This window comes from Lytechinus variegatus, chromosome 1 (assembly GCF_018143015.1).
Source record: "Lytechinus variegatus isolate NC3 chromosome 1, Lvar_3.0, whole genome shotgun sequence".
Lineage (NCBI taxonomy): Eukaryota > Metazoa > Echinodermata > Echinoidea > Temnopleuroida > Toxopneustidae > Lytechinus > Lytechinus variegatus.
The window spans coordinates 19,015,719-19,031,244 of NC_054740.1; the positions used below are offsets into that span (position 1 = coordinate 19,015,719).

The 15,526-nt window shown below is 34.8% G+C and overlaps 1 protein-coding gene across 1 annotated transcript; it reads left to right on the plus strand.

Moving 5' to 3' along the window:
• The first annotated feature begins 1,500 nt into the window (after positions 1-1,500).
• On the plus strand, positions 1,501-13,039 carry LOC121408306 (brain-specific homeobox/POU domain protein 3-like). Its single transcript, XM_041599725.1, has 2 exons — positions 1,501-2,657; positions 11,397-13,039. Exons 1-2 carry the CDS (start codon positions 2,526-2,528, stop codon positions 12,318-12,320), a joined length of 1,056 nt encoding a protein of 351 aa, XP_041455659.1. The 5' UTR covers positions 1,501-2,525; the 3' UTR covers positions 12,321-13,039.
• Positions 13,040-15,526: the final 2,487 nt, after the last annotated feature.

Here is a 15,526-nt window from a genome sequence, read left to right on the forward strand (position 1 = left end):
GGTGTACCTTTGCACCTTTCATACCATAGGGGTTCAATGTTGCACCTGTATATAAAAGTGTCTCGTAATGTCCCATTGTATTGCAAATTATTTCTACACTGGGCGTTGTGGCGTGCGCCTGTAATCCAAGCTGTGGGGAAGTTACAAATTTTGATTTGATTTTGATTTTGATGCAGAGGTTCGAGCCCTGGTCACGTCTTTCGGATGGTGACGTTAAAGGTCGGTCCCAGACGTAAATAATCATATCTGATTGATACACGTCTGACAAAACTCAAATACACACACATTGTATTGCACCGTCCCAAGATTTTCTTGTAGACGGATTTGTCCCCCACTCGTGTGTATCGTAATACGTCTTATTCTATTTACCTATATAACCAAATCAATTGAAGCTCAACTCTGTTCCTGTTTACCCTTTTTTATATTTCACGTACTCTCATTAGATTTTTAAGGATATTTGATTAAGTATTTTCCTTTGATTGTATTTCGACCCAGCTTTCTTGATAATCTCTTATTCTCTTCAATCCTACGGATTTTTTCTTCAGTTGTTCACTATGTGAAAAATAAAAGGAGCTTGCCCTTCCCAGGTTGCCCCTTCCCTACGATTACTAATAATGATGGAAGAAGTGATGGTAACTGATGATGGTGGTCACAATGTCGTTGGTGGTGATACGATGGGCTGCAGGGTTTTTGTTGTGTTCACGTGCCTTGTTAAAAACCGTGATTTTATTTTTGGGGATATAGCCTATATTAGCAGATTAGGCCTATTTTATACCCTTTATTTCATTACAGTTTCGATATACATTTCGAGACAGCACCAATAATTGTGTTCATTTCCCACATCTACATTTTTAAAATCCCTCTCTTTTTTCCTCATACCCATTTTGTTTATCACTCTCTTTTCTTGTATTTGCCAATACGAAAGTGAATGACAAACAAGAAACATAAAGGAAGAGAGAGAGAGATTCTAACAAAAAAGGGCATAGAGGAGGATAATAATAGATAAAGAAAACAAATCAACGGAGAATTCGAACAATAATTCGAATCATCCTCGTTTGTTTTTTGATACACTCCAAATGATTTAACCATTACATCCATAACAATAAATTACTGTAAAATGGCGAGACAAGAAGAAATCATAATATTGAACATTTATTGTTCTCAGCATACTGGAAAACTCACCTAAATTTTTTCAATATTTTATACCACCACAGTTAAACTCTTATGATCGTGCAATCAACGATATAGTAGTTCTTAATCTACATTTGATAATCTAATTTTGTCATCATTGCTTCAGTTTCGGTAAAGTGGATTCTGAGGCAAAACATATCTCTTTCAAAAAAAAAAAAACGAACTACTTTAGGTCAATATTATTCTTAGAAAAATATACATAGTTCAGAAAAAGCAGTGTAAAGAGATAAGAGAGCGCATGCGTAATGATTGTAAGATCTGATGGAGTGCTTTCATTGGGCAGCGCAGAGATGTGTGTGAGTGCAAGTTATAGTGGAAAGCGAAGCGCAGCATTGGCGTACGGCTATGGCGCCGACTGGCCAATCCGACAGCCTGATAGCGATTGAGCGTCCTCAGCTATCACTTTCAATGGGGCATTACTACGGCAGGTGATGTTCGTAGGGTAATGGTTTCCGGACAACAAGTTGGAGTTAAGAGAGAGTGAGGGGGTGAGATGATAGCCCTGTTCACTTGCTAAGCTGTCAACAAAACCACAGAGAAGAAGGGTAAATAGCCTGACATGACTGGTACACCATTAAAACTCAAACAATAAGAGAAGTAGGATGAGAAGTTTGGCTTGCTAGCTCGGCATCGTATGGATGTTGTCGCTTTACATCAAAGCTGACCTACACTCCCAGTTTGATCTCAAACTATAAGATCCACTCTCTTTCGTTTCGCCTCTCATTTTCCGTCAGACTTTCGCCGAGTCCATGGCCGACATTATTCGCCCAGATCAGAGAAGAAGATACTCATATTTGAGTTCTCGCTTCCAGAATTGAAACTCGGCTGTTTATCTCTCATTTATTGCTGGACATTAACCTTTACAGGTAGGACATTGGGTCAAAATCGCCCTTCCTCACCACAAGAAATCGAAGACATCCCCAATACAGCCCTGGCCCTGTACCGCCGACAAGGTGTTTGAACACAAGACTCTACCACACTCTTTCATTCTTCTTTCTCTTCAAAAGAAGAAACTGCAAAAAATCGATTCCGAACCTTTTGCGAAGAAAAGAACTTGCTAATGTGCCATCCTTACAACGGTGCGTTTCTTTCTCTCAAACTCGATCTATATAACTGTTGTTCCCAGCGTACAGCTGATTCTGGAAATACACCAGCTAGAATCATCTCACTAGCAGAGAGAAGACGCCATTGTGGTTTGAGTTTGAAGGTCAAGGAGCTTTGAATCTTGGTCTTTGAGAAGGGTTTGAGCAGAGCCATCGTAGTCAGCCGAACCTACGCTGGAGTTAATATCGTCATACCGCTACTCGGGAGGGGGAAACCCGGAGCGTTATCCAATGATGAATATGAAAGAGCATGTTGGTATGCATCCTCCCCCGTTAGGTCCGGGAGGACCCAAGTATTCACCGCTTCATCGTCATCATGATCGCGGACTTGAGATGACTAGAAGACACTGTATGAACGGACCGGTAAGGCATCTTTTCAGAACTCATTAAACCCTCTCTATTTCATCTTCTTCTCTTCCTTTCCCATTGATGTCTTCGAATGTCATCACATATTTTATGCTTAAGATGGATTCAACTAATTATGTTTTAAGTATTGCATAACAGTGGTTGTACGTTTCTTGCATACATGATAAAGGTATATTAATTCATTTGTATATTTCGAAAAAAAAATGTATCATGAATTTTACTATTGAAGTATTTATATGTATTTCACCAAACTGAAGGTTTACAAAGATTATTTTTGAAAAATTTTAATCGATCAAGTTAGGCACATCAATCTTGAAGAGAAGTAATCCTTCCATGTATAAAATCATTATTAGTAAAATTTTAGAGACATTTCTATTCGATCAGAATATTAAATTATTTTGACGCAGTCTGGGTATTGTTCTCCTCGCATCAAATCAGTGTTTGTGGTGTGTTTGGGAGAGCGATGCATTTTTAATGAGCTACTCGATCAAGCAGATTATTTCAGTTTATTTTGATTTAAATTTTCTTCCCGAGACACTTTAATCAGCATAAGTGACATTAGAATAATTAAAAGCACTCATATTTTTACTATCAATTATAAAAACCATCAAAATAGATATTAATGTAGATAATTTTATTCATCTTATATCTGTCTGAGACAGTGAGATAAATACTTTTTGGGAGTCATGAACTTACACAATATTCTTCTTTTATTCTTTTTGAAGCGTATTATAGGGATAAGAGTCATCAGAATATGGTTAAAATATCTTACAAGAAATTCAAATAAAAACTGGAAATACTGAAAATCACAACCCATAATCATAATCAGACTTTAGGCGTAGAAGGTCTTTTAAAATTTTGATTTTGATAGGCCTACATTTCTCCTGCCCTTGTCTTGTGTTATTTTTAATTCTATTCTTAAAGATGAAATCTCTTGAATTAATGATGAATTGATATTTAACTTAATTCTGCGGGGAAATGGATTTGTTTCAGATAATGGATGTGAATGCTCCTGTAACTAAAATAAAATATACGTGATTAGTGTCATTGAAATCATGTACGTATCACGGTGAAGGAGATTGCTTTTAGCAGACAATTTTTATCAATTATGTTAAGTGAATAATATATGGATATTAAAATTTGATGAATCAACCTGCTTTTTAAAGTACACGGCATAGGGGAAAGGTCTCGCTCTACTGGATCAAATTAATTAAATCGATAATGTGAACCAGAAAACCAATATACACTACACCGTATTATAACGTTGGTGTTGGCGTATTTTTTTGGTAAAATAGTATGCATAGTATATAGTCCTTTATGATTGATAAACTACACCTTCTTGTGAATACACCGAAGCGGGTTCTGAGTTTATAAAACTATTTTTTTTAATTTTATTACTATACCCCCCAAAAAAGAGTAATAAAATGGAACCTCCTTCCACTGGAACCATGTGAACATTGAAAATTTTATACCTTTATTACTTTATATAAGAAACAGAGATTTATGGAATAAGACCTTCTGCCTTTGAAATGAACACCCAATATCTAAATAAAAGAAGGGAAATTGGGATGTCATATCATTATCATATCGTTTCATGTCATATATATATATATCTCATATTTCTCATATATATCATATCATAATTATTATATCTTTATATCTCATCTGCATTTATATATAATGTATACCTTTATCTATATCTGCATATATGTCAATATCAATATCAATCTCTATCTATATATCAATATCAATATCATGTTAAATCATCATGTAGGGCCTTGTCATGCTTGTGGCCTTAATATGTAGCTTTGTATACCGAAGTGGATACCATAGTAAATAATATGTATGTATAAAACGTCTAATTTTTGGCTCTAATTGAAGAGCTTATACCTGGGTTATTGATTTGGGAATATATATTTTAGAAAAATACTGGAAACGGCGACTTATGTCATTCTGAATGAATGACAATTATTTTTTTTTTCATTTGAATAAGTTATCAGGGATAGTGTTCACATTATATGTATGAAATTTGTAATACTATACACTTACAAATTCTTTCCGAACAAATCTCCCAAGTTTATTATAACTTCATTTTAATAAAAAAGAAATACATAATTCAATATTCAAATGATGATTTTGTTTTTAGTGTGAAGAATTGAAGTTTTTTATTTTATGATCAACTACTCTGTAATACTTCAAATTCGATGACAAATTACTCGTTAAAAGGCAAACATCATAATTTGAAATTAGGTACGTAAAAGTCACGTATAATCAACATCTTAATAGCTATTATAGTGTATGAAATACTAAGATGGGATTAACCAGTTTAATTTATGGTTGAATTATCATATATTCTTTTAATCAAGACTATATGACACATGATATATTCTTAATTACGAATATTATTTTTGACTGCCTTTTTATCGGCCTATAACTTTATGAATTAGCTTATGATATGATGATGATGATAATGATGATGTTGATGGTGATGACGATAAAAATAAAAATAATGATATTAATAATAACAATAATAATAACAAAAACTTGAATGAGACTTTTTAAGTTATGAAAAGAAATATGTTTACTCTTTAAATGAGGGAACCAGAGTTTTGAAAGGGATTATGTTAGAAGTCTTTGACTTTTTAGATTATCTCCATATTTACATAATGAAATTATCACTGTTTCTCTTCTTGTTCTTTTGCAAATAAGTATAATGTTTTTTATAAATTGAAATATCGATTTTTTATATACATTGTTCTTTATCAAAAAATACAATTTATGTTCTTATATATTTTTTTTTAAATATGTATTTATGAAATGTGGAGATAATCACATCAAATCAATATTTTGTTTACTTTGAATTTCAAATTGAAATTCAAAATTAAACACGGCATGTAAATCAAATATAGCAATATTCCATTTCCTGTAGTTGAGTGACAAGTCCATGGAGCAGGCGTTTTATGTAAACTGATCCTTGACTCTATATTGGACTATTCAGAAATAAACTGACAGACTTATCGAAGTGTCAAGCGATCAAGAATATTTCGAACAATTTCATCTGAGAAATTAAGAGTGAAAATTACCAGTAAAACGTGCAAAAGTTCCACCTGTGATATTTATACACAAAGTAATTGTTGGATTGTGCGGGAAATTATTTGACATGCGTTTTGACGAGCATTCTGCATTGTACAGCGATAAAAGTAGGTTGTAGGCAACTTATGCCAGATACAATATTAATAGACTGCACGACTCGGGCTGTGTTGACATAGTGAATAATAGATGATAATTTCCATGGTTTGGGTCCTGAATAGTTGGGCAATGGGATATGTGACACCCTACCTCACTGAAATATGAATGAGTGTCGAATTAAAACATGCACACACTTTAGTCATTTTCCCTCTTGTATTGTAGCCCAGTCATGAACACATATTTCCCTTTTCTCTTAGCCATATTTTATGCATGATTTGAATCACCATGTAACGAAAGGGTTATGTTTAAAGAGAATTTCATCCGAGTGGAGCGTTGTAAAAAGAGCGGGAAATGACAGTGTTTGACTGAGGATATCAATTGTTAATAAGTGAGTTTATTTGAGGTGACCGTAATCGATTTACGTCCCATATAGGTGGCGTGTTAACCTAAATGTTAAGTTGTCACTAATGAATACTGCCGTATTAACAAAATAGCTCGGCTGACGGAAAGCGTATGAATTTGAAATGCTATTTACATCTAAAATTTAATATTGATGACACATCCATGAGTAAATGTTTGAATTACAAAAATATAAGTTGTGGCTAGTTGAACGAATAAAATATTTTTTTTTATTTCAAGACATGAAAGTAAAACTTCCTTAACTTGATTATTTTACTTGATCACTAATTCATGTAAAACACATATCATACTAATTAATAAAGTATACATACATCTCATTTCAGATTCTTATAAAACAAAGTCAATGATAAAAATCTTAAGAACGTATAATGTACACGTCACTGCTTTTATGTAGTTCATTCCAAAAGTTTTTCTTGTGTTTGAGATAGTTAATAAGATAAGTATTGTATAATAACATCTCTATGTATAATAACGATAATAATAATAATATATAATGTTTTATCGCACCAATGTAGATATGACACATCTGACATCCCACAGTAATATATTAGCTTTAACATAATAGCTGCTATAATACTAAAACGTTTTAGCTTTTTTTGCGGGTACCCATTTACCTTATAGAATGCGGCAAATGTGAATTAATGCTTTGTCAAATGTTTTTAGTATAATATTTGGATTATAACTGTTATTTTCAAATATAGTGCACTCCGGAAAAGTAGAATATAGGGAAAATTTGTTTGTTAAGGCTAGTGAAAACAACAAAAAACGTTGATCATGATAATAAATTATAGAGGAAGATCGAATGAAGTTTATTATCAAAAAATGTTACCTGTGTGACAAAAATACATTTTGTGTCGATTCGTGACTCTGTCGTAGTCGGAAGCGACACAAATGTTTAAAAAAAAGGGGTTATATGAATATTTCACGGGAAAAGGATAAAACTGCGAAAGGTGCAAACAGATGAAAAGTAATGATCACATTTCATGTCTGTGTATATTCCGACACTGCTCGAGATAATACTCTCTCTGGGTGGGCATATTTACTTCTTATTTCGCTGCCACCTAATCGTATGAGATGACACCTTCTGATTGTCACAGTTCTTCCTGGTTTGCACACCAGCGAATAGTTGTCGAAAAATGTATTTCATACACCTTTTACTATTTTTTTTAGCTATTTATTGTCATGAATACTGGGCATTAAGTTATCAAACACTTTCTCTTCATTTTAATTTATGGGTAGATGTATCATTTAATTATGTTCAATAATGTGTTAAGTGGTTTTGTATTATATGTAACATATATTAAATAGGGTATTGATTTTGCAAAAACGTGTCTAATTCCACTTCCAAATGGAAATACACAAACAGAATATATATTTTGTTCACCATTTATTTTCTAAATCTTATCTCACTGAGTTTATACACGGCTAATAATCATACTCACTTCTGGTATAGTTTATATCAAAAGAAATAAAAAATTACAGTCCGACAAATGCCTCATTATTACTCTAAATATTTAACATGATTATATTGTACGGATGTTGCTGAAAATTACTGAAAATTATGTTAATTATTATACTTGCATGATTAATTGAAAATTCTGTAAATATCATCATTTTCTAGCTATCCTATAAATTCGTCAATTTAAATTTAAGCACTATTTTAAGTCATAATCATTTATTATAATCCTCTACTTTCTTTATGTTAAATAAATACTGGAGATAAGGAATACTAGAAAATTCATTCAAAACTGCTCTAAAGTAAAATGCACTGTTAAGGTATAATTTGCACTTTCACTTTTATTAACACTACTCTCACTTGCATTTTTTCTCTATCCTCTTTTCTTTTGTTATATTTCTATTATTTTAGAAATAAAAGATAAGTCTTTGTCATTGCATGGTAGTCTGTTTTTTTTTTCTCACTTTCCTCAATTTCAAACTCCAAGTTTATAAAATGGCGGTCCCACATTTCAATTAATACGTGTTTCAACAATTAAAAGATGAGAAAAAAAATCAAGTATAATTTATATTTTGCTCAAAATAATATTATGTATGTTAATCATTTTGTGTGGAATTTTTTCTCAATGTTATCTATAATGCTAACAAGTGGAATGCCTCTGGCCGTCTCACCTGCATCACGCGGTTCAATATAGCAGCAGTGCTGACTTTGAATACTACTCTAACTCGCACAAGATGTTCAATGATACATGGTTACTCTTATGTCCACTTTTTATGAACTAGACCAATAAACTTACAGAGATATGATGGTTATTCAACAAAAAACCCAACATGGCCAAAGTTCATTGACCTTACATGACCTTTGACCTTGATCATGTGACCTGAAGCTCGAACAGGATGTTCAGTGATACTTGATTACTCTTATGTACAAGTTTCATGAATCAGATCCATAAACTTTCAAAGTTATGATGGTAATTCAACAGATACACCCAATTCGGCCAAAGTTCATTGACCTTTGACCTTGGTCATGTGACCTGAAACGCGCACAGGATGTTCAGTGATACTTGATTACTCTAATGTCCAAGTTTAATGAACTAGACCAATAAACTTTCAAAGTTATGATGGTAATTCAACAGATACCCCCGATTCGGCCAAAGTTCATTGACCCTAAATGACCTTTGACCTTAATCATGAGACCTGAAACTTGCACAAAATGTTCAGTGATGCTTGATTACTATTATGTCCAAGTTTCATGAATCAGATCTATAAACTTTCAAAGTTATGATGGGAATTCAACAGATATCCCCAATTCGGCCAAAGTTCATTGACCCTAAATGACCTTGGACCTTGGTCATGTGACGTGAAACTCATGCAGGATGTTCAGTGATACTTGATTAACCTTATGTCCAAGTTTCATGAACTAGGTCCATATATTTTCTAAGTTATGATGACATTTCAAAAACTTAACCTCTGGTTAAGATTTCGATGCTGATTCCTCCAACATGGTCTAAGTTCATTGACCCTAAATGACCTTTGACCTTGGTCATGTGACATGAAACTCTAATAGGATGTTCAGTAATACTTGATTAACCTTATGGCCAAGTTTTATTAACTAGGTCCATATACTTTCTAAGTTATGACATCATTTCAAAAACTTAACCTCAGGTTAAGATTTGATGTTGACGCCGCCGCCGCCGCCGCCGCCGCCGTCGCCGCCGCCGTCGGAAAAGCGGCGCCTATAGTCTCACTTTGCTTCGCAGGTGAGACAAAAATGATTATAATAAGAAAATGTACACTCTGTTATAGAAATGTACATAGAAATAACATGAAATAACTAAAAAAACAATCACTTTTAAGATAGTTACATATAAATCGCTCCTTAATTGATAGTTTGTCCCATTTTCTTATTTATTATCATTCAATTCTAATAGAGATTACTATGTGTCAGATTGATTAGTGACGTTTCACTGCGAAAACTGATCGAGAACTCTACATGATAGAAATACTAAGTTAACAAACAATCGATTTGTACTCGTCTCAGAGTTTCATTGATTATCATATTATGCGGGGATACGTTTCCATGGTTACCTATATGGTTCCTGGTCTTGCTCATCTTCTTTCTCTCTTGCTATCCTCCGACCAACATGTGACCCGTTACAGCTTGGTGTGTTTGTGATTTCTCTACATAAATGATTGATTAGGAATTCCCTTAATAATTCACAACCAAATATCTACCGTCCCTTATAGCCCAGTCATTCGCTTCCTTCTCTTTGCTCTTCCCCTACATACTCATATTTTCTTATTCACTCGGCTGCTCGGTCTCCTGATTTGTCCTTTTTTAAAACAGAAATAGTCAGTTTTTATCCTTACATAATTCCAATGCTTATAAAATATTTATAAATATTATATATCACCTTTTTCTTATTTTTCTCTATTTTATCCATATCTTTCTTGTTTCTTTTAAAGTGTTCTTTGTTTATTTCATGTTTCTTGATATGTTAAAGCGATGTTTTAATTGATTAACATAAACAATTTTCTTTCTTAGTGATTTAAAAGAAAAAATCTCTCCCTTCACATTCACCCATAACTCACTCTCGGCACTTTTCACATTTCCACATATCTCAATGTCTGCATACATGTAATGTCACGAAACTCCTACAAAATCTGAAACAATATTCCTTATGATGGGGGAGGAGAGAGGTACTCGTGCAGACGGTTTATCTTATTTGAAATTCAATCCTATTTCTGATCGTTTTGGGTAAGATATTATTATCGTTCCATTGGGTAATTTCAAATGGGTTGTTCACTACCGTAGTGTCTGCCTACACCAGTTTATCGAGTATCATTTATTCAGATTATTGACTTCTGCATCTACAAAATGGCGCCTTGCCTAAGCCACCTGGGGTTTCAAATTGTCATCAGGTTTAGCTCTGCGTTAATAACCAAACGGAAACACAGATTATTGAATAACGTGCATGCTGTTTGAAAGTTTATTTCGATGAATAATATCCTGTTTCAAAAATAATACATTAGCTGCATGAAAATTCAAACCTAGAGCCTTTCAATTTCTCACGACATTGACTATATTTTGTGTTGAAGATATAAAATACCTTTGTTTGGATAAAATGCATTGAAATTTTACGGATATAATTTAGAATCGAATTTCCGAAAGGAAAGGTCATTAATCGTATAGCTATAACATACAGAATAGAAAATCAAATTTAAAAAGTAATCAGACAATAAAAAAAATGTTAACAGTGAAAATGTTACATGAAAAGTTCCTTGCCGAGTGTCAGGTCATATCACCGGACATAATAATAGACCCGAGCTGTCATCATCAAATTATGTATATTATTTTATGCATGCAAAGCAGAAGAACAACAAAATATCGATTATAATTTCGAGACAATCCTATATGTTTACATCAAGTAGATTACCTTGAGCTTCAGAGTAACCACATACATTGTGTATTATGAACTTTTCAACTTGAAAATCTATTCTTATGTAATAATAATCAATTTTCTTCTTCTTGAACATGTCCATTTTTTCTTGTCTCTGTGATTTACACAGAGTCGGTTGAACACATTCCGAACAAAAAGATATATTTCATTCGATGCTGTGTTTTGAATCTTGATGGCCGTGACTATTTTCTTTTCGGTTTTCTTGTTTCAGGGTAACATCTTTGGTCCGTTAGATGACAGTGGATTTCTCGCCAGAGCCGAAGCCCTAGCTGCTGTAGATGTCATGTCCACCATGGTCAAAACAAGCCAACCTCATATGACCATCAAGAATGATACCAACTATTCCCATCACCATCCTGTCAACAGTGGGATGCATCCAGCACACTTTGCTCCGACATCATCTCCAGTATCCCGCGGTCTCCCTCATCATCATACCATGGATCATGGTGAGTTCCTTGACATCTCAGCAGCAGCTAGCCTTCCTGGAGGCGGTCCTGGACCGGGTCTATCTGATGTCCAGAGTGCAGCTGCAGCAGCGGCGGCAGCAGCGGCTGTATCTTCACACCAATCATCCTTCACACCCCTACCAGGTACAGGTGGGCATTTCAACCCAGTGAATACCATGATGCCACATGGCATGGGTATGCATGATATCGACACGGATCCTCGAGAGTTGGAAGCCTTTGCTGAGCGGTTCAAGCAACGTAGGATAAAGCTTGGCGTTACGCAGGCTGACGTAGGTAAAGCTCTGGCAAATCTGAAGCTTCCTGGCGTAGGATCCCTCAGTCAGAGTACTATCTGTAGGTTTGAAAGTCTTACACTCAGCCATAACAACATGATTGCTCTTAAACCTATCCTGGCTGCGTGGCTGGATGAAGCAGAGGCTGCTGCGAGGGAAAACAGAAATTCACCTGGTATCCTTGACAACGGAGACAAAAAACGAAAGCGAACGAGTATCGCTGCTCCAGAGAAACGATCTCTGGAAGCATATTTTACCGTCCAACCTAGACCGTCAAGTGAGAAAATAGCCGCCATTGCCGAAAAACTGGACTTGAAAAAGAACGTGGTTCGCGTATGGTTCTGCAACCAACGTCAAAAGCAAAAGAGGATGAAATATTCAGCGCAACCGAGGTGAGATCACTCACAAACTCTCAACAATCAAACTGAAAAGTGGAAGAAAGTAAAGGACTTCCTTACAAACAAAACAATGATATTCATATTTTCCAAATTGCCACATGACTTTTGTGATCTATCTGCCAATTTGTGGGTGAACACCGCTAGCTATTGTCTTGTTTTCCATCTCTCGATTCTATTCTCTCTCATGCCCCGACCTGGACCATGTTTAAAACGAGAACAAAACGTGAGCAAATCGATAGCGATTATCGTTTGTATATCGAGTCGATGAGATGGGAAGTAGTGAAAGCTTATTCTTTGCCTTACATGTTGTATAGTGATGTATAAAAGTGCAGACAATTGTAATCTCGTGACCGTTACACCTGTATTAAACTAAGAAATGAAATAATGCAACAGACATCTCCACTTGGCTATTGTTTAGGTTCGAAGCGTCTCTAGAAATGCTTCTTTGATTAAAACCCGTGAATAGGGATTGGAAAATAGATTCAATTGAATTTTCAGTGATATCTGACATGAGGTGGAATGTTTCATCCATATCAAGTAACATGTACTGATATAGAATAAATCTCATGAAGAACTAAAAAGTGGGACGCGAAATAGTGTTACGACAAGGTATATATACATCAGATAATAATTTTATGCAAATCAAGATTTTTGTAATCATATCAAATCCTCGATAGTGACGAACATTCTATAATACTACACTGTTAAAAAACCCGTGATTTTACAGAAAATAAACAGAAGATTTTGCAGAAAGCAATAACAGAATCATTCTGTTTAATTCATAAAACATTAATTTTTCTGCAATTTAACATAACAGGTCTGTTAAAAAAAGGGGAAAAGGGTGTTTTATTCAAGGAAATTTGTAAGATTCCATAACCAAATACCAAATTCCTGTAAGATTACGCAATTCAATAAGTTTACAGATGATCTCGAGACTCTGCTGCAGGAACTTCTTTTATTTTAAGGATAAATTTTCTAACAGTGTAAGACGTTTCCTTATCCAGAGTAACATTAAAAAAAAACAATTGTCATTTGTTGTACAATTTGTTTTTACATGTTCTATTCTTTAAGCCCTTATTCGTATTCTTTTCACCACTGAACACAAGGTTCTCTTTCCTATGAGATAGAAAGATCAAATTTGTGAACTTGGGAGCAAGTTTTGGAATTGAACACTCAGCATACAAAGAGCTACAACAATCTATGATTTCTTTTTGGTATTATATATATTAGGTAGTCCATTTGATACCCAGATTCGTCACGTAGTTGTGGTTTTATAATGGATTGGATTTTTGGTGCTAAAAGACAAGTTTTACTGTCCCTTTTCTCATCCTAAGTTTTATCATACATTGTTTGGTTGATATTATTCCTAGATGAGTTGAGTATAATGCAAACCGTCCACTCCGGTCAATTGCAAACGCGAACACGCAACTCTGGCTCACGTGTACAGCAGATTGGCGCCCCATTGTTCATAAAAAATAAAGATCATTATCTCCCCTAATCGTCTGCCTTTAGTTCAGAGCAATATGCCGAGCGTTCAATATAAATTCACCTCTTTTCAAAATGTACATTATATAACAGTAATATATTTATATAATATTCATTCGCCGTTATAAACAAAGCAGTGGGTTTCTTTGATCACATTGTTTAAAATATTCAGGATTAACGTTAGTTCTATTTAGAATATTAAAATGGTCTTTGATGAGAACATATTGTTGCTGTGTTAGGCATCCATCGATCAATAAGTATGAACTTTAATGTCACTGGTAAATTATTACATAGAATTACCAAAATGGTCTACAATGTTAGACCACGTTTGTTGCTATGTCACACATACTTCGATCAAGCTAGATGACAACTAATGTGACTGTGATTAATTGTGCTGGATACAGAAGGCCTAATTACTATTGACGATCAGATGGTCTTGTATGCATGTATACATTGTTGCTATGTCAGACAGTCATCTATCGTGCAAGTTGGCAGCTTATGATCTGAATTGTAAAATGGTGAATAAAGAAGGATATGATTACATAATTATGTTCAGGACGGTCTATTTACGTTTGTAAACGGAACGTCGCTATGTCAGACACCACTCGATCAAGCTAGATGACAGCTAATGCGACCAATATTGTAGTGTGGTGAATAAAGAAGGGATAGTTTTTCTATATAGAGTAAATTTCATTTGATAAGTAGGTCCCATTTATTTAGTCAGTAGACAGATTTCTTAGTGTTAGAAATTTGTAAGACAACCCCCCCCTCACTTTTCTTAAAGTAAAATACAAAATGATAATTGCAATTCATCATTTAATTCATAATTTCTATCGAAACGGAGTTAATCAATAATAATATAATCAAAATATTCTACATAAGAGATTGAATACTTAATTTTATTTATTGACCCCATTGTAGGAGAGGGAATATGCTTGTAATTATGGTTCCTTTTTAAGACAAATGAGTAAATCATTCCCTCAATAGTGAACTCTTCTACCATTTTATGTGACAGATCTGCATAAAGAAACGATAAAGGGAGAGAGATGCGTACTAAAAGATATAGAGAACTGATGATTGGTGTGGGGAAAATGAACTTGGAATGACCAACACATAATTGGCTTTCCGCAAATTTACTTTGTCGCGATGAAAATGAGTAACACGGGAAGAATGGACGGAAGGATATTATATCAGTCATAATTTCGGCAAGAATGAGGAGTAAAAAGGAGAGAGGGGGGGGGGGGGTTGAGATAGAATGAGAATGTGTGTGTTTAACTGCATATGATGGCGGGTAATTCCAGGAGTCATGTGTTATATGGGGATAAGACGAGAAGTGATCGGCTAATTTACTGCCACTCACCCACGCCTGGCTGCCCCGTCGATACTCTGGCTGCCTGGCGTGCATGCCGACTGCAGCCCGCCGGTCGTATGGCCTAGCTTCAATTTGATGAGATATCATTGCGGTGCGAAGTAGCTTTTCGCGCCGATCACACGGGCGTGAAAAATGAAGCCGCCCATGCATGCTACGTCAATTTCTCTGGTTTTGTTACCACCATTGCTTCAATACATTCTCCCTTTTCTCTCTTCTCCCTTTCATCTTTTTTCTTCTCCGAGGAGGAATTCCCGACAATGCTAATTAGCAAGCAACTATAATTAGCTATCCACTGCGTACAGTGACAGAAGGCCCCCCTTTTTGGTGGAATTTAGTCCTTACGGCAA

Excerpts from the sequence above, each read along its gene's own strand:
- LOC121408306 (XM_041599725.1), top strand. The coding sequence starts at position 2,526 with ATGATGAATATGAAAGAGCATGTTGGTATGCATCCTCCCCCGTTAGGT. Across the intron at positions 2,658-11,396 it reads GACACTGTATGAACGGACCG|GGTAACATCTTTGGTCCGTT; the intron begins GTAAGGCATCTT and ends TTCTTGTTTCAG.